Here is a 20,242-nt window from a genome sequence, read left to right on the forward strand (position 1 = left end):
GGGTCAGGCTATAGAATGTGTATTTGATTATCAATCTCACATGTGCTGAGTCAGTCCATATTCTTGGTTGCATGAAAGATGAATGATTGGTTGATTTAAGCAGAAAAGGAATTTACTGCAAGCAAAGGAGGTATCTATCTCATGGAAACTTCAAGACCTGAAGAACTAAGCTTGGCACCAGGAAGCAAGGAGGAAAATACCTACCACTACACCACACAGGGGAGAGCGTGGTCCCACAGCCCACCTGGAAGCATGGCTCCCATGGTGGAGCCAAGACTTCAATGCCTTCAATCACCACTCCTTTGGCATTTCTGCTGCTGCTGCCACCCCCACTTCAATCTTCCTGCCAGGGCAATACACACACAGAATTCGCTACCATTCCAGCTTCATGGAAGCACTTATTCCTAGTTTGAGGAATCAGCATTGCTGCTGTAACAATAGGATCTGTACAGGGCAGTCTGACTCCATGACACCATTCTAGATGTGGTTTCAAATGATTTTATTCAAATGCCTTATGCCTTCTTGGTGAAGAAAGGCATGAATAAAGAACTTAGGTAGCAGGTGGATATCTTGCTCTTAAAGCAGTGGTGAGATGTCTTCTTCCACCTGGGAACCATAGCAGCCCCCAGTTATTTCAAATAGGTGGAAAGAATTCATATGATTTTTTTGGGGGGAGAAGACCTTCTTGACAACCAGAAGTCATTAAAATTCTATGTGACTCCTTTCTTTGACTTTCTCTCTCTGAGCCCTCGTTGACCTAAGCTTCTTAACTTTTCAGGGGAAAGAAGGGTCTCATTACAAATCTTCACCTAATGGACTCCCCAGTTTGTGGACACTCCCATCTCCCCCAAAACACATACTAATCAATGCCCAAGGCAAGTTTCATGCTCATAGATGGTTGACCACTTTGACCTGCTTGCTGATTTATCTACTGTGCCTACTGAGTCTGTTGTGTTAGCTTTCAAACATTTTTATGCTGGTCGTACTATTACTGTAATTAATTTAATTAAATATTATGCGAATCATCTTTTTTTTTTAATTTTTATTTATTTATGATATCACAGAGAGAGAGAGAGAGAGAGAGAGAGAGGCAGAGACACAGGCAGAGGGAGAAGCAGGCTCCATGCACCGGGAGCCCGACATGGGATTCGATCCCGGGTCTCCAGGATCGCGCCCTGGGCCAAAGGCAGGCGCCAAACCGCTGCGCCACCCAGGGATCCCCGAATCATCTTTTTTAAAAAAAGATTTATTTATTTGAGAGAGAGAGAGAGAGAGAATGAGTGGGGAAAGGGGCAGAGGGAGAGAATCTCAAGAAGACTGCACACTGAGCACAGAGCCCAATGTGAGGCTCAATCCCTCAGTCGTGAGATCATGACCTGAGTCAAAACCAAGAGTCTGACGGCCAATTGACTGAGCTACCCAGGCCCCCAGTGAAACATCTTTTTTAGAACAAATTGAACATCGGCCCTGTGCCAGGCTCTGTTCCTCATACCTGGAATAAATTGGTCAACAAAGCAAGAAAGATTTATTTTTAAAAAAATATTTTACTTACTTATTCATGATAGACACAGGAAGAGGCAGAGACACAGGCAGAGGGAGAAGCAGACACCCTGCGGGGAGCCCGATGTGGGACTCGATCCTAGGACCTTGGGATCATGACCTTAGCCAAAGACAGATGCTCAACGACTGAGCCACACAGGTGTCCCTAAAGATTTTTTTAAAAGATTTTATTTATTTATTCATGAGTGACCGAGAGAGGTAGAGAGAGAGAAAGGCAGAGACATAGGCAGAGGGAGAAGCCGGCTCCACGCAAGGAGCCCAATGTGGGACTTGATCCTGGGACTCCAGGATCACGCCCTGGGCCAAAGGCAGATGCTAAACCACTGAGCTACCCAGGGATCCCCAAGATTTCTTTTTTTTATGTAACTTATGTTCTTTGCAAAAAGATATAATCTATCTCAGAGAGTTGTGTCTCTGAGAACTGAGTTGCATGCTGCCAGGAGACTCAACAATGTGAGTTGCTCAAAAGTTCTGCTTAATTTGGTGTGGTTGCAACAACTGTAAAGAGATATGAAAACACATTGCAAGGATCTGGAAGGATTCCACACTCAGAACACTTCACAAGTATCTTTAAATTCTTGTTCTATTTTAAAGAAGTCAAAACTAGAAATATATGGATGTGATTTATACAAGAAAAATAACGAAGCCATCCAATCAGCAAGTCCCTACCCAAGAAGGGCTTTGGGCATTCATCAAAAAATAGGTGAAGGAATGGACATTTACATATTTTAAGGTAAACTGAAGTGTTTAAGACAAGAATGTAGTTTTTCCTTTTTTAATATGGATCTTCACTGTAGATGGCCTTTTTTGATTAGCAACCAACATCTAGTCCCACCTGGGTTAGATTTCTTTTTAAAAAAGATTTTATTTATTTATTTATTTATTTATTTATTTATTTGAGAGAGAGAGAGCTCACAGAAGCAGAGGGAGGGGCAAACAGACTTCCTGCTGAGCGGGGAGCTGGACATGGGGCTTGATCCCAGGACTCAGGACCATGACCTGAGCTGAAGGTAGATGCTTAATGGCCTGAGCTACCCACATGTCCTCCACCTGAGTTAGATTAAAGAGTTTCTACTCTGTTTTTCAAGGACTGGTGGAGTCAGGAACTACTTGAAGAGCTGCAGTCTTGAATCCAAAGTTCTGGGAAATCTGTATTTAAATAAAACTTCTAGGGACTGATTAAGAAACAGCCACTGAAGGCTATCTCTCTCTCTTTCTTTCTTTCTTTCTTTCTTTCTTTCTTTCTTTCTTTCTTCTTTTTCTTTTTCTTTCTTTCTTTCTTTACTTTTTCCTTTCTTTCTTTCTTCCTTCCTTTTCTTCTTTCTTTTCCTTTCCTTTCCTTCCTTCCTTCCTTCCTTCCTTTCCTTCCTTTCCTTCCTTCCTTCCTTTCTTTCTTTCTTGCTCTTTTCTTTCTTTTTTTTCTTTCCTTTCTTTTCATGCATTTATCCATGAGAGACACACAGAGAGAGGCAGAGACTTAGAGGGAGAAGCAGGTTCCCTGCCGGGGAGCCTGATGCCCGACTTAGCCCCAGGACCCCGGATCACGACCTGAGCCGAAGGCAGATGCTCAACTGCTGAACCACTCAGGTGTCCTGAGAGCTATCTTTCTTTTTTTATTTTATTATTTTATTTTATTATAAATTTATTTTTTATTGGCGTTCAATTTGCCAACATATAGACTAACACCCAGTGCTCATCCCATCAAGTGCCCCCTCAGTGCCCGTCACTCAGTCACCCCCACCCCCGCCCACCTCCCCTTCCACCACCTAGTTCATTTCCCAGAGTTAGGAGTATCTCGTGTTCTGTCTCCCTCCCTGATATTTCCCACTAATTTTTTCTCCTTTCCCCTTTATTCCCTTTCACTTTTTTTTATATTCCCCAAATGAATGAGACCATATAATGTTTGTCCTTCTCCGACTGATTTATTTCACTCAGCATAATACCTTCCAGTTCCATCCATGTCGAAGCAAATGGTGGGTATTTGTCGTTTCTAATGGCTGAGGAATAGTCCATTGTATACATAAACCACATCTTCTTTATCCATTCATCTTTTGATGGACACCGAGGCTCCTTCCACAGTTGGGCTATTGTGGCCATTGCTGCTAGAAACATCGGGGTGCAGGTGTCCCGGCATTTCATTGCATCTGTATCTTTGGGGTAAATCCCCAGCAGTGCAATTGCTGGGTCGTAGGGCAGATCTATTTCTTTGAGGAACCTCCACACAGTTTTCCAGAGTGGCTGCACCAGTTTACATTCCCGCCAACAGTGCAAGAGGGTTCCCGTTTCTCCACATCCTCTCCAACATTTGTGGTTTCCTGCCTTGTTAATTTTCCCCATTCTCACTGGGGTGAGGTGGGATCTCATTGTGATTTTGATTTGTATTTCTCTGATGGCAAGTGATGCGGAGCATTTTCTCATGTGCTTGTTGGCCACGTCTATGTCTTCCTCTGTGAGATTTCTGTTCATGTCTTTTGCCCATTTCATGATTGGATTGTTTGTTTCTTGGGTGTTGAGTTTAATAAGTTCTTTATAGATCTTGACAACTAGCCCTTTGTCTGATACGTCATTTGCAAATATCTTCTCCCATTTTGTAGGTTGTCTTTTAGTTTTGTTGACTGTATCCTTTGCTATGCAAAAGCTTCTTCTCTTGATGAAGTCCCAATAATTCATTTTTGCTTTTGTTTCTCTTGCCTTTGTGGATGTATCTTGCAAGAAGTTACTGTGACCAAGTTCAAAAATCAGGGCAAAACCCATAGATCCTTCTTGGTCTAGACCTTCAACCTTGAAGATCAGGGCTCAGGACACCTTTTGATGGGAAAGCTCGTCTTGTCTTTCAAGGGCCTTTTAGGGGTCTTATTTTGAACTGTGTCAAAGCAGAGACCTGGTATGAAAAGAAATGAAGTCAACGTGCAATTCTTGGTACCTAAATTAGGCATACCAAGGAGATTAATAAAAGACCCTTGACTTGAGCAGTTATAACCTTTTGACAGATTCAGTCAATGTCATGGGTTAGGTTATTAGACAGCATACAGTGTCATTAATAGCAAATCACATGCTACCGATCCTATAGGGCTGTGAGAGACTCAGGGTGACCAATGGGCTCCATTTGCCCAGGATTAAGGGGTTTCCTTGCATGTGGGGTTTTCAGCACTAAAATGGAGACAGTCTTGGGCCAGCCGGGAGAGTTGGCCGCTATAAAGAAGGATCTGGCAAGAACAGCTGGGGAAGGCTTTGCAGAGGAGGAAGATAGCTGAGTGGTGTTGGAGGCTAGATGAAGGCACGACAGCCCAGAGCTGGGAGGGGAGAGTGAGAACGCTAATGCAAATGCATGGACAGCATGGTGCTAGCCCTCTGTTCATTTAAATCCGGATATTTTAGACCTTGCGTGTGTTTGGCAATTACTTGGCATGTTGCTACAAGAAGTGTGATATGTGGCTACAAGAAGTGGCTCTGCAAGCTCAAGTGCTAACAGTTCCTAGGTGCACCTACCTCTGAGTTCAGGTTAATTAGCTCATGTTTGCAGAAGCTTCGAGTGCGTGCAGCACACCCTGAAAACTCAGATATTATTAGCCTGTTAGCACCACCTTAAAAAAAACACACATTTCTGCAGTTCCATCATCCCTTCTTTCTTCTCAATTCCTTTGAAATAGCTGAATGCCTGCAGGTTTCGTAGTGAGCCTCTCGCTGGGACAACAGAGGCAGGCCGCACTGCCCGATGCCTGTGTGAATGCGACTGCAAACCCTCCCGGGGGCCCAGGCAGCATGACTGGTCGGCGGGTGGGCCGATTTCTGAAGTAGGTTGTTGTCCTCCTGTTAGAAGGCTTTGCATTCCTCCTCCCTTCCTCTTCTCTGGTTGTTGGCCTGTTCACGGATCTCCTCTCTGTGTGTATCATCAACCTTGTGTGTACCATAGCTGTACCATCACAGACCATAAGCTAATCTATCAATAGATAGTACATATCTTTTCAGGAGAGTTAGACTAATGTGGCGAGTCCAGCTGAAAACGCTGAACCACCTCTCGACCCTGAGCCCAGGCCAGTGGCTACTGCCTCCTGGGTGTCCAGGCCAAAGGGCTCTGGTGAGGGCTGGACTCTCAAAAGCATGTACATGTGTGAGCAGGTGTATATGTGTATGGGTGTGTATGTGTGCATGGGGGGGAATGGTGTATGTTGTATGTGTGAGTGTGAATGTGTGTGTGAGAAGATTGCATCTGTATGTCCGTGTCTGTGTATGGTACATGCACATACAAGTATGCACAAAAAAAGGGGAGCTTTTTTTTTAAAAAAGATTTTATTTATTTATTCATGAGAGACTCAGAGAGAGGCAGAGACACAGGCAGAGGGAGAAGCAGGCTCCCCATGGGGAGTCTGATGCGGGACCCGATCCCAGGACTTGGGGATCACGACCTGAGCTGAAGGCAGATGCTCAACCTCTGAGCCACCCAGGCGCCCCTGCACACAGCCTTCTTGAGGGATCCCCAAGAGTTGATGATTATGCTCTGGTGTCGGCTGATTAAGAAGCTTGCCAGCTCCTGAATGTGGGTGCAGAGACATTTCCTTGCTCCTCATTTTGGCGAGAGGCTGAGTGACCGCTCACACGAGTGGTCCCACTCACTTCCAGATTTTCTTTGGGTAATTCCGTGCTTCGGCCAGCCCACCACATGGGGTGGCTGGGGTGAGGTGTCAGCCGAGCTGGTTGGCTTCAGATGTTTCACAAAGCCCAGAAGTCGAGGCTACTCCTACAGGATTGCTGTTATGAGGTCTTGACAAATCTATGCGGTGGTGGGATGCACACTGGCCACTTCCTACATGACAGTGGAGGAAGAAATGAAGTCTTACTAAACAGAGCAATGGTTTAAAAACCTGGAGAGACAGGCTGGGGAGTGGAGAAGCCAAGAATGTGGGCGTGCACTCACTGTAGGGAGCCCCAGAATCCAAATATCAGAGCCTCCTTGGGATCACAGACCCTTGGGCTTTGTCTCCTGTCAGGTTTAGGCAGGTGCAGCCAGGTCCTGGGCACGTGAGTGTTCTTTCCCAGCAACGGTGCCCACGTAAGTTACTGCACAACTGGCCCGTCATCCAGCGTGGCCTTAAGGACTGGAAGTGCTGCGAGGTACCTGGGTGGCTTAGTTGGTTAAGCATCTACTTTTGGCTCAGGTCATAATCCTGGGGTCCTGGGATCGAGGCCCACATTTGTCTGTCCGTCTGTCTGGGCTCCCTGCTCAGTGAGGAGTCTCCTTCTCCCTCTCCCTCTGCCCCTGCTCCTACACACTCTCTCTCAAATAAATAAATAAATACAATCTTTTTTTTTTTTTTTTTTTTTTAAAGAAGAAGTAAAGGAAGTGGTGTGTGAATAGGGGTTAGGAGCTGTTTAAAGGTGACATCATTCTCCTCTTTCATATTCCGTCTTTTAAATTGCCACATCAAAAACCTGCGTGACCCATGACCCATGTCTGCAGGATCATGCAGAGACGTTTGAAGTCACTTTTTCAGATGGGACACTGTGTGCCACCTCCTGACAGGACTTCAGAGAAGTTGGCCTCCGGCCACTGGCTTTCTTTTGGTGTAAAAACTGTAGGTTCTCTTGATCTGCAGTGAGACACCTTGGCACTGATAACCATCTGACTGTTCTTCCTTTCTTCTCTCTGCCTTTCATTCTTTTCTCTCTCTAGTGTTAACAGAGAACCTGCAAGTGATGAAAAAAAAAATCATGCTTCTAGCAGTCACCAAAGTTCATTCCATATTTTCCCGATGCATATTTTCCCAATGCTCATTTCAACAGTAGGAACTTCATTCTCATTTGGGTGTTCCTTACCATATTACTTACAATAGACGTCAGAGCTGCTCAAAAGAAGTTTCTGCAAGGATGGAAACATTCTGTAACTGCATTGTCCAATATACAGTAGCCACTACTTGGGGCCCTTGAGCACTTGAAATGTGGCTACTGTGTCAGAAGAACCATACTTAAAATTTTACATAATTTTTCATTCATTTTTTTTTTAAAGATCTTAATTATTTATTCCTGGGAGACACACAGAGAGAGGCAGAGGGAGAAGCAGGCTCCCTCTAGGGAGCCCAGTGCAGGACTCAATCCCAGAATCCAGGGATCACGACACTCAACCACTGAGCCACCCAGGCGCCCCAATATTTTACATAATTTTAATTAATTTAAATTTAACCAGCTGCAGGTGACTGCAGGCCACACTGTGGAACAGCATTGTGGTAGAGCAGATACGTACCTCCTAGGCTTTCCTCCTCCTCTGCACCTTTCCAATCCAACTTCGGCTGGTTTTCTTTTTTTCTTTTCTTTTTTTTTTTATCGTAAGTGATCCAGGCACGCTTCAGCACCCCTCTCCTAGGCTCCTTGACAGAGAGGGAAGTAAGCAAACACTCCTCTGGTTGCCTCGCAATTTCTGCAGCTCTCAGACTCCACACGGAGGGTGGGAGGGTGTGTTGGGCAAGGCTTACTGAAATGTCAGGAGCGTGGTAAGAAAATTTTAGTTCCTCGCCAAGCGTTTTGTTTGTTGATGCAACAGGTTTTTCTGTGGCTCACCCCGAAATGGGGTGCCTGCTGCAGTCTCAGGTGCATGATATTTCCGTTACAGCTTTAATGCCCGTTTGAACTAACAGAAGTTAGGTTTGCTTGAAGGTACTACACGATGATGAACCTTTAGGAGGAAGCCTGTGCAAATTGTGAAAATTGCAATTACGTAACCAGAGAAGAACGTGAAGAGTCCTGGGTTTGCAGGAAGGAAAGCAGAAAGAAAGCAGCTTGGGCTGGAGCTAAACCTTCAACGGAGGAAACACCGTATCTCCAGGACAGAATAATCTGACTGTGACCCGGCGTGATGCTGGCCAAGAGCCTGGATGAGGAAGATTGATGATTGGCAAAGGTGGATTTACTCAAAGAGGCTCCGGGGAGAAGAAGGGGACAAGGAATTTCCAGGGTGGAGAAAGTCAATTTCATACTTTTTAGCAAAAGTCAAAGGCAATTCATTATTGAGCCCTGAAAGGAGAAAGTGGATGGAAAGAGGATATAGCACACATGATGCTACGTACCCAGAAAAGGTCTGAGGCCCGAGGGCAGTTCATCCGTGTCAGGAGGACAAGATGGATGGGGCCTGCCCACGACTGCGTGTCACGCAGACAGCACGTAAGGGAACAGTGGCCAGGTCTGGGGAAGAGCCCTTGGTTAAAAAAGTAGAAAGTGTCCCCTTCATTTATTCAGCCATCCAGCTGTTTTCATCTGCTCAGGCTGCTGCAACGAGATCCCTAGCCTAGGTGGCTTACACAACAGCAATTCATTTTCCTCAGGGTTCTGGAGGTTGGGTGCTGGCCGATTTGGTTGCTAGTGATGGCACTCTTCTGGCCTATGGGTGGCTCCCTTCTTTCTGTGTCCTCACTTGGCAGGGTGTGGTGAGGGAAGGAGGGGAGAGGGAGGGAGCAGAGGGGAGGTAGAGGAGGCATGAGGAAGGGAGGGAGGAAGAAAGCTCTCTGTTCTCTCTTCTTATAAGGGAAGGTCAGAGGGCACCTGGGTGGCTCAGTGGGTTAAGTATTCACCTTTGTCTCAGGTCATGATCCTAGTGGGACTCGATCCTAGGGTCTTGAAATCGAGTGCTGCATCAGGGTTCTCGCTCAGCGGGGAGGCTGCTTCTCTTTCTGCCTCTCCCTCTGCCTGCCACTCCCCCTACTTGTGCTCTCTCTCTCTGTCAAATAAATAAAATCGTAAAAAAATTAAATAAGGGAAGACCAGAGCCCCCCTCATGACCTCATATGACCCTCATTACCTCCCAAAGGCTCCAACTCCTGATACCATCACATTGGAGGTTAGTGCTTGAACACATGAATTTGGAGGGGAAGACAAATAATAGATACATAACATTGGCCATTCAACAAATGTTTTTTGAGCACCTACTAAGTGCTGGATAAAACCCTGTCTCTGCCTCAAGGAACTCAATGCAAACAGTGACCACCCAAAGGTATAAGTGTTCTAGTAGAGAAAGTGCTGGGAGAGCACAATGAGGGGCAGGCTCTCCCTGGGGGTGTATGGGTTAAGGTTATGAGACATCTGAGTGACAATTTTTCTTTTTTTTCCCCTTTTTGCCTTTCTTCTTCCCTCCTTCTCTCACCATCTCTTTCCTTCTGACCTCATTCACCCAATCAAAAACGTTTATTGAGTGTCTAGTAAGTCCTATTCTACTGCCCAAAGTTATGGCTCTCAATGAGTCAGACAAAAATACTTGACTTTTGGTGACTACATTCTGGAAGAATAAGATAATAAATAATAAGCAGGTAGGTAAACTATGACACAGTTTTAACAGATTATTATTTCTTTGCCTCAGGTTTATTTTTTAAAATTTTATTATTGAGATATAGCTAACATATAATGTTCAGGTGCACAACATAGTAATTCAACAATTGTATACATTACAAGCATCTCTTGAAGGACTAGGGAGGCATAGTCAGGGTGACTCTCAGACAGCTGACAGTATGTGCCAGGTCAGGGGGGTGGTCCAGGCACAGTGTGTTCTGACACTTGTGCTTATATGTTGTGTCATAGTACTAGGAATGATGGCACGAGCTAGGATTGGTCAGCAGGAGATGACCTCAGAGAGGCAGGTTGAGCTTGGAAGATCGAGATATGCCATGCTAAGGACTTTGAACCTGATCCCAAAGGAAATGGGAAGTCTGAGAGCTAGAGCAGGGTTTTTTGTTTGCTTGGGTTTTTGTTTGTTTTTTTTGTTTTTTTTAAAATATTTTATTTACTTATTCATGAGAGACATACAGAGAGAGGCAGAGACACAGGCAGAGGAAGAAGTAGGCTCCCCGCGGGGAGCCCGATGTGGGACTCGATCCTAGGACCCCAGGATCATGACCTGAGCCGAAGGAAGACACTCAACCATTGAGCCACCCAGGGGTCCTAGAGCAGGGTTTTAAACAAGAGACTATGCAGATCTATGTGTCGGAAGCTAGTGGGCATTGTGTTAGTCTTCTAGGGCTACCATAACAAAGTTCTATAGGCTGGGTGATTGGAACAACTGAAATGGATTTTCTTACAATCCTGGAGTCTGGAAGTCTGACATCAAGGTGTTGGCAGGTTCGGTCTCTTCGGAGGCCTCTCTTTTCAATTTGTAAATGGCCATCTTTCCCCTGTGTCTTCATACGGTCTTCCCTCTATTGGGATGCCTATGTCCAAATTTCCTCTTTTGTGAGGACACCAGTCCTATTGAATTAGAACCTACCCTAATGACCTCATTTTAACTTGTCACCTCCTTAAAGCCCTATCTCCAAATATGGGTACATTGTGAGGTACTGGAAATTAGGACTTCAAAATAATGAATTTGAGCAGGGGCTGGGATGGCAGGGGGCACAATTCAGGCCATAACAGGCATCCGAGCTGAAGGTAGCCTGGATAACAGAGACTGGTAAGTGGTGAACTAGTTTAAAGCTCTTTTGAACAAACCCACTGTGATGGTGAAGACCGGATTTGAGGGGAGGGGCACGTAGGGACAGGGAGAAGGTGATAGACTGGAGAGGCATTTGAGAGGAGGCTGCTGGCTAAAAGTAAAGCAGGGAATTTACTAGAAGGGAGAAGTTTGGAACCCTTAACTCAAAATTCCTACCTTGTGTCAATAAATGTTTGACACATAAATGGGTATGGATGGAAGCCCATGAGTTCAGGATGTAATAGGAACAGCGACCACAACGTGGTGAGATCCAGCCAAGTGCTACTGAGATAGAAGTCTGACACTTACGGTAATAATTTCTTATTCCAGATCTCCTCACTCTGCTAATACATTCTGCTTCTGTATGTGCCCACGCGCTTGAGCATACACCTCCATCAGCTCCAAACCAAGGGGCCAGTCATATTTCCTAATATTCCAAAGAAGAGATTGGTGACAGATCTGATTTTCAGGAACAGAGTTATCTAGAAAAATCACTGGAGGGATGTAGATGCAGTGAAAGTAATCCTTTGTTCCCTCTTAAACCTCATCATTCTTACATTGTATGTTCTTAGCATTACTGAGACTATTACTTTATGACATTTCTTATGTGATCTGCTTGTTTTCGACCCAACACCAGAGGCAACCCGACCAGATAGATCCCCGACTTCATTGAAAAATAGCTACCAAGCTGAGCAACTTCTAAAATGGAACTTCTAAAGCCTTCCCTTCCCTTTGAGCCATTGCCCTAAAATTGAACTCTTCTGCCTTTTTCTCCCCAGGGCTCCTTCCTGCTGCTGGGCCACTGCCACTGCTGTCTTCCTCCAAAACACTGCCTGGCACCTAGAGCATGGCGCCGCTAAGCATCAGGTAAGAGGGGAGAAGGCAATGAGGGTGAGTAGGGCAGAGTTCCCGCCTCCCAGGGACACATGGTCTCATGAAAGAAAAGAGAAGCACAGGATGTTGAAATGGGACTCTTGTCTCCATTTTGGCTGACGTGGCAAGTCAAAAGAGGCAAGAGCAATGACATTGCACAGGGAGGTGTGTGGTTTCCCAGGCAGGACTGCAAAGGGGAGTGTTGGAAGCCAGATTTGAGGCCCCAGCTGACCACCAGCTGCAGCCGATATAAAACACTGGAGAGGGATTCCCTGGGTGGCTCAGTCCGTTAAGCATCCATCTCTTGATCTCAACTCAGGTCTTGATCTCAGAGTCATACGTTCAAGCTGCACATTGAGCTCCATGCTGGGCATGGAACTTACTTCAAACAAAACAAAACAAAACAAAACATAACATAACAAAACACACTGGAGAGGCCAAGAGAGGGTTCGGAGTTTAGACAGAGCACTTCTTTGAAGAGAAATACGCATTATGCATTGAATTTTATCCCTCCATGGGGGTGGGGGGGTGGGTTGCTACCTTCTTTCCTTGGTCTGTGAGTTCTCAGGGGCCCAGAGTATGGTTCAGGTATGTGAATTCTCATGGACAAGAGGCTGGCTGAGGCCACAGAGAAGAGAGCTGTATGGCTGTACTTGTACTGAACTCGGGCCAAAGACGTATGTTCGCTGTGGACCAGAGGTGAGCATGTGAGAGAGAGAAACAGAGAGAGAGAGAGAGCGAGCCCTGGGGGATTATCATAAAGAAGGGCCAGAGCAGAAAGAAGCTAGAGGTATTGCTAGGTGACCAGGGACCCAGGGAAGGCTTCTAAGTGATCAGCTAGATGGGACCCTTCTGCCTGACTCATAGGCATGACAGGTGGGAAATATCCCCAGTTTTGGGGGGACAGGAGAGAGGTTCGGAGAAAGAGTTGGCTTCACATGTGAGCTGTGGCCAATGGCAGTTTACTCTGCCCTGCTCCCTGATTCTAACCTTGGGGAGGTCAAAGGTGCAGGTGGACAAGCGAGGGAAAGAGGGAAAGAGAAGAAGCCATCTGCACAGTTCCAGGGCCTGCCAGAAGGAGACCCAAACTGAGAGAGAGGGACCTTCATGTTAAATGGACATTTGACTATGATGTGGGCTGGATGTTGGGAATGTATAATCTGAGAGAAGCAGGAAGCCACAGATCCTGCCTGAGATTTCGTCTGGGGGCAGGGAAAGAGCTAGCCCCTCCAGAGGGTGGGACCATTCTTTTAGGGTAAGGAGGCATTGTATTCTCATTGTGCCTGGTGAGTTCCCCTCTTTACAGTACTGACTGTATGCACACACAATGATGAACTCAGCCAGAGTAACATGCATGTCTCTTGTCCCCTTAGTGCACAAGAGAACACGAGTGCAAAGACTCATCGGACACCTGCTATGTGCGGGACTCAGCTGAATCCATGAACTCCATGACAGCAGGTTTTGAGAATTTGACAAAGGGAGAATCACATAGGAGTGGAGTAGAAAAGAGGAAAGGCTTCCTGGAAGAGAGAGGATGGAGATGGGTCCTGCAGAAGCCATCAGCCCTGGATGGGCAACCAATGGCCTGTGAGGCTCTCCCGACAGTGACCAGTGTTCTGGCACAGCTTGGGGGAAGAGTGCTCCAATTTTGTGACAGCACAGAGTGTGCCAAAAATCACATGAGTACGAGTCCATTAAATGAACTAGAATACAGTAGACAAGCTATAGGGACAGAAAGTAGATCAGTGTTTGCCTAGGGTTGAAGAAGTGCTAATGAGTGCAGGGGTTCTTGCTGGGATGATAATATTTTTTAAAATTTGATTGAGATGTCGGTTACCTTACCTACACCAAATATATCGAAACCATTGAATTAGACACTTGAAATGGATGAATTGCATGGTATGTGAATGCTATCTCAAAAAGGCTGTTAAAAAAAGAACTAGTCACAGCACAATAAATATAGATGATACAATCTGTAGAGAATTCAGAATCTGGCAACACTAGACAACATGTCATTTAAGAATAGGTGGCAAAACTATAAAGAAATCAAAGGAATATAGTTAATAATATTGTAATAACTTTGTACGGTGACAGATGATTACTAGACTTTTTGTGGGGATACCGTAGGATATTGAATGTCACTTGTATGTCAGTAATAAAAAAAGAAATGAAAAGAATGATCCTTCAAATGTCAGGAGAGTATTTGTTCTTGGAGGCAGGAGGGCAGCAGGTAAATGGGGGAGCACAGAAGTCAGTGGCCATCTAACAAACTCGACATAACTGAGTCTTACTGCAACTGGTGTTTTCGCAGGCACGATCTTTTTAAAAATAATTGTACGTCTCTTAGGAACAATCTTTTGAATGTATGACATGTCTTAAAATAAAGAAATAGAAAATGAGAGGAGGAGGAGGAGGCCAAAGGAGAGGCAGGACCAAAAGTTACCTGGCATTCATGGTGCAGAGTCCAGAGCACCAGGTGAGACGTTGCATTTAACAAAGACAATGGGGAGCCACATGGGGAGTCAGTTGAGGGGATGGGAGTGGTAGGTTAAGAAAGGATTCAGGCTCTGTGAGCAGGGAGTGGCCTGGGGTGGGGAGAAGCCCCAGGGGAATGAGGAAGGGTCTAAGCAGGTGCAGTGGGCCAGTGGAGGAGCTGTGCCACAGGAATAGTGTGAGGACCACCGTGCAGAAACCGATGATGTGAGAGTCAGGGATGAAAGATGTCTGGGAGGATGAATGGCAGCATTATGGGCAGAGATAAGGAGTCAGGGAGGAGAGGCTGGAAGGAAGAGAAGATGAATAGTTTAGCTTTGGATATCCATGGAGTATAAGAAACTATTATAAAATGAAGGATCTCAGGAGATTGCAACTATAACTTGGCAAATTGTAGGTTCCCGAGTAATTACTGGTCTTTCTAAGTTCTATCTGGGCCTTGTTCTTGGTTCCTTGAGGAACCTGCCTGTTCATTGTAGTTCCAGTCCTCTCTGTATCCCAGTCCTCTCTGTATCTGCAGTCCCCACCTCCTACAAGTTCCCAAGATACAGAACAAGATGAGTCCCATTGGTTTAGCCTGGGGCCTTGGCAGTGCAGATTTTGAGAGGATGCTTTTTCGCTTCCCAGCTCTGAAAACTCTCTCTGAATAAATTCTTCTTGGATGTCCTAGCTTCTTGTTCCCCTGGGAACCTTATCTGGCATAGCTTGTGAGAGGAGCAGAAATGAAGATCCCCAGGAGGATAAGTCTCCTAAGGCTAGAAGCTGAAGGAAGAGCAGGCTCATCCAGTTCCAGGTAGGAGGAGCAGGTGTGCAGGTGCCGATGACAGTGTGAGTGAAGCTGACAGGGAGGGTCCCAAGGGGAAGCCAAAGGCCAGATTGTGCAAGCAGTTTGAACTTGATCATTCACCCTAAGGGTAACTAGCTATTGAAGGTTTTGAAGTAGGAAAGTGATACGATCAGTTTCTACTTGTGTCTAATGAGCATTTACTGTGCGCCAGGAATCTTTCAGTCTTTTCATATACACTGTCTAACCTTTTTAATAGTTCTGTGGGGCTGAATATGATCCATCCGACCCTCCAATCATCTGTCCATCCATCCATCCACCCGTCCATCCATCCAGTCATCCATCCATCCATCCATCCAACCATCCATTCATCCATTCAATCCATCCAACATCTTTTAAAAAATTGAAGACAGCTTTGTGCTAACCACTGTACTCATGTTCTTTGTTGTTTTTTTTTTTTTGAAGATTTTATTTATTTATTCATGAGAGACACAGAGAGAGGCAGAGACACAGGCAGAGGGAGAAGCAGGCTCCTTGCAGGGAGCCTGATGTGGGACTTGATCCCAGTACTCCAGGATCACACCCTGAGTCAAAGGCAGATGCTCAACTGCTGAGCCACCCAGGCATCCCTGTACTCATGTTCTTTAGACAGATGAAGAAATGGAAGAGTCCTCACTCTTAGAAGGTCAAATCAATTCCTAAATCAATTTCTAAAAGACTGAAAAAAAAATTTCTAAAAGACTATAAGTAGAAAGTGGCTTGGCCAGAATTCACATCTGGGAAAGCAGACCCCAGGGCCTGGGCTTTTCCACTGGACCAGAGGTGGGACTGCAGGTCCTGGGCAAGTCCTAAAGGTAAGGTTACCTGGAGCCTTGAAATAGGAATTGATCTTCAGTAAGAGGAGGGGATTGGTGAGACGTTCAGGCCACAGGGCAGACACCTAAACTCTTTCACCACTATATAGATGAGGCAAATAGGATAAAAGATACATGTGTGTGAATGAGTTTGGCAGATCTAGTTACCTGTCATTTCTCTGTTTTCTTTCTTGCTAACAGAACTCTGATTTTGAGGGTAAGGAAAGCAACGTGTGGGGGAAGCACATTGCATCCAGTTTCTAGGGAAGACTTGTGATTGATTGATTTTAACCCAGTCACGGCCAAGATAATACTGTTTGCCATGTACTCACTTTTGTTGCCCCCTTTGCAGCTCGTGTGTGTATGTGAGTGTGTGTGACCAAGTTTTGGTCAGTGAAGCAAAAGAGAGATCTGTTAAGGACTTGTTAAAATTACCCTGATGGTAAGAATATTATTAGCCCTCTCTATCTGACTGCCTTACTGCATCTTGACTTTGAATGCAGCCATGATTCCTGGGGCTGTGACAGCTACCTTGTGACCATGAAGCAATAAATATCAAGACAAAAAGCCGACAAACAGAGGGTGGCAGGATGGAAAAAGCTGGCTTCTTAATATGCTTGATCAGCTAACCTAATGGCAGCAAGGGCTTCTCTCCAGACTTTTAAATACATGAAAAAAAAAAATTCCCTAGGGGTTAACATTTCCCATTACTTCTAGTTGACCATGTGCTGACTGATAGTATAAGCAGTGAGGAGAAATCAGGGAGGAGAGAACTTATTTGGAGCATAGGGTGATGTAAAGGCACCAGTGGGAATATGGTTTTGTTTGCTAATTATTTTATGTGTTGTAAATCTTAAAGACAGACTCACTTTTTCTTTTCCGTGTTTTTACCCACATGTACTTACCTAACTTCTCTTTCTTTTAGCCCATATCAAGCCCACATGCACCACCCCTACTGATACGAAGAAATTTCCCCCTTGTTGATTCTCACTGTACCTTTGTCAAGCTATCAGAAAATTTCCAATAGGGGGGATCCCTGGGTGGCTCAGCGGTTTGGCACCTGCCTTTGGCCCAGGGCGCGATCCTGGAGTTCCAGGATCGAGTCCCACGTCGGGCTCCTGGCATGGAGCCTGCTTCTCCTTCCTCCTGTGTCTCTGCCTCTCTCTCTCTCTCTCTCTCTGTCTATCATAAATAAATAAATAAATAAATAAATAAATAAATAAATAAATAAATAAATCTTAAAAAAAAAATTTCCAATAGGGCACAGGGCAGACACCTAAACTCTTTCATTGTACTCATGAAAACTTTCACAAATGCTTTACTTATTTTGTTGTTTGGTGCCCAGAAGGGAAGCAGATAATTTAGAAACTGACGTGGTTCTTAGAGAAGAAAAAGACCTCCAGCAAAAAACTCATGAGAATTTGAACAGGAGAGAAGGGCAGTTGTAAAAATAAAATGACGGTGGTAATGAAAGAAAAGGAAAGATACAAGGAAGTCTTTTGTATCACTGGCATTTCCATGCATTCACAAGTTATCCTCAGCAAAACCTCCAAGACTCCCTTCCCTCACTCACACTTTCTGACTAAATCCCGAGCAGTGGACTGATATCTCTTCTATCATTAAAGGACATATATCTGAGTTATCTAATTCTAATAGCCTTCCATGGGTGTTAGCACTGTTAGTTTTCATGCATATGGCCATTACTCTAACTTCCCTTATTCCAAGTGAACAGAATCCCATTTTTAATTACCCTCCAAAGTGTGGCAGTGCTATTCAGATTAGGATGGCCTTGCAATGGCCTCAGACCCAGAGTAGGGAATCTTGTTTTTCCTTCCCAGGGATTAGTTTATGAGTGGGCTTAAGAGACAATTTTGGGGATCCCTGGGTGGCGCAGCGGTTTGGTGCCTGCCTTGAACCAGGGCGCGATCTTGGAGACCCGAATCGAGTCCCACGTCGGGCTCCCGGTGCATGGAGCCTGCTTCTCCCTCTGCCTGTGTCTCTGCCTCTCTCCCTCTCTGTGTGACTATCATAAATAAATAAATAATTTTAAAAAAAAAGAGACAATTTTGGCCATTGAGATGAGACGGGAAAGCTGGTAGGGATCTTATGGGGAAGTTTTCCTTTGCTTTCTGAAGAGGTGGGCATGGTTTTGTTTTGTTTTGTTTTGTTTTTTCAGCTTCTGGTGTATGTATGTGAAGAGATGATGCCTGGGACTATGGCAGCCTTTTTGGGACCATTAGAAGAGCCCACTCAAAGGATATGCCAGTATATACCCTGGAGACCTGACTGATATGGGATCCCACAGGAGCAGGGTTGTCTTCTGGGCTTCCATTGTCTGGTTTTGTTCAGCTCAGACTTGTTATTTCACACTTCTCTAATAAAAAAATATTTTTTATTAAAAAAAAATCCCACATAAGGGTGGTAAAAAGAAAAACAAAAATAGTCTGGGTTCTTGGTTTTGTTTAGCCTCTATATTAACTGACTTTGGAAATATTCCCTTTTTTAACTTAGCTTATTATTATTAGACAGACTGATCAGTAGAAGGATTGAGATAAAATGAATCTGGAGCATCATGTGGTGCCAGAGAATAAGGAAGTGCTTAACTGCTGCCCCTATAGGCATGTGTCAAAGGGACACCAGCTGAAAGACCTTCCAAGGTCCAAAACTGGGACAATCTGAGCAACAAAATAATTGAAGTGTACTGGATTATAACCCAAACTCTAAAATAAATGTCCAGGAGCCCATACTAATATAAAAAAGTGAATACATGAATGAGAAAGAATAGAAGAATCTCCTGTGTAGAAAAATTCCAAATAATTCATGTAGATACTACATCCTCAAGGAGGTGGAGCCTATTGCCCATTCCCCAAGTGTGGAATGCACATAGTGACTTCCTTCTAAAGAGTATACCACGGAAAATGAGGAGAAAAGGATCACTTCACAGTGGAGAATCCTGATGAACATGACCTCATCTGGGATCAGGGTCAACATCAATAGTGATAAGTCATACTGATAGAATCCACTCCCGATATAATGCGGTGAGAATGGCACTTTATCTCTCTGGTTTGCTTTCCCAAAACCCATAATCCCTTTATAATCGTGAGACAAGCATCAGACAAACCCAAATTGAGGTATGTTTGAAAAATTCTTGATTAGTACTCCTCAAAACTATCAAAATCATCAAAAACAAGGAAAGTCTGAGAAATTGTCACAGCAAGAGGAGCCCAAGGAAAAATGGTGACTAAGCATAACGTGGGATCCTGGATGGGATCCTGGAACAGGAAAAGGATATGAGGTAAAAACAAAGAAAATCTGAATAAAGTAAGGACTTTGGTTAATAATAATGTATCAACACTGGTTCCAAAATCGTGACAAATTTACCATACTAATATGAGATGTTAATAATAGAGGAAAGTGGGTGGAAGTACATAGAAATTCTCGGTACTATCTCCACAAATTTTCTGTAAACCTAAAACTATTTTAAAATTCAAAGTTGATTTTAAAAAAAAGAGACACACCAATATTAAGAAGGAGAAAGATCCCAATCACTACAGATTGTACAGATATTACAAGGATAATATTATGAATTACTTTATGCCAGGCTATTTGATAACTTACCTGAAAAGGACACAATTGTTAAAGACTCAAACCACTAAAGCTCACCCAGGAAGAAACTTAATATAACTCAGATAACTTAAATAGCCCAGTGGCTATTAAGGAAATTTAATATCTAGTTTAAAACTTTTCTACAGAGAAAACTTCACGTTCAGTTAGCTTCATTGAGAAATTCTATCAAGCATCCAAAAAAAAAAAAAAAAACTATTGGCAGTTCTACACAAAAATTTTCCAGATAATTGAAGATAGAGGAACATTTTCCAATTCATAAGTCTAGCATCGTTCTGATATCAAAACCAGAAAAAGACATTAAAAGAAAGCCATCCCCCCATACCTCATGAACATGAATACAAAAATGCTGAACAAAATTTTAGCAAATTGAATTCAACAGTATGTAAAAGGGATAATACATCATGCCTAAATGGGGTTTGTCCCAGGAATTCAAATTTGATTTAACATTTAACATTAAATTACATTGATTGTGTAATTTATATTAACCAAATAACAATAAAAGAAAATGAATAATACACATTAATGGAATAAAAAAGAAAAAGCATGTGATTATCTCAATAAATGCAGAAAAAGCATTTGACAAAATTCAACATCCATTCCTGATAA

General features: G+C 44.1%; 1 protein-coding gene and 1 long non-coding RNA gene across 27 annotated transcripts in view; one reads left to right on the forward strand and one right to left on the reverse strand.

Moving 5' to 3' along the window:
• LOC102155229 overlaps positions 1–18,425 on the forward strand; it is a 70,438-nt gene extending 52,013 nt beyond the window's left edge. For 7 of the 23 annotated variants that reach the window (XM_038581336.1, XM_038581339.1, XM_038581337.1 and 4 more), the window contains 3 exons: positions 11,785–11,872; positions 12,440–12,577; positions 13,252–14,183. In XM_038581336.1, the coding sequence (XP_038437264.1) occupies positions 11,785–11,872; positions 12,440–12,577; positions 13,252–13,635 (610 nt within the window). In that variant the 3' untranslated portion in view covers positions 13,636–14,183. The other 16 variants (XR_005382261.1, XR_005382262.1, XR_005382258.1 and 13 more) reach the window with 16 other exon arrangements.
• On the reverse strand, positions 5,890–10,107 carry LOC111093455. 4 transcript variants are annotated; one of them, XR_005382269.1, is made up of 5 exons: positions 9,941–10,107; positions 9,120–9,265; positions 7,799–8,241; positions 6,476–7,245; positions 5,890–6,364 (listed from the first exon to the last, which is right to left on the reverse strand). It is a non-coding gene; the product is annotated as an uncharacterized LOC111093455 (long non-coding RNA). The 4 variants fall into 4 exon arrangements; XR_005382270.1 differs by having other exon boundaries at positions 7,799–8,422; XR_005382268.1 differs by having other exon boundaries at positions 7,799–8,565.
• Positions 18,426–20,242: the final 1,817 nt, after the last annotated feature.

The sequence above is a fragment of the Canis lupus genome, chromosome 31 (genome assembly GCF_011100685.1).
Source record: "Canis lupus familiaris isolate Mischka breed German Shepherd chromosome 31, alternate assembly UU_Cfam_GSD_1.0, whole genome shotgun sequence".
NCBI lineage: Eukaryota > Metazoa > Chordata > Mammalia > Carnivora > Canidae > Canis > Canis lupus.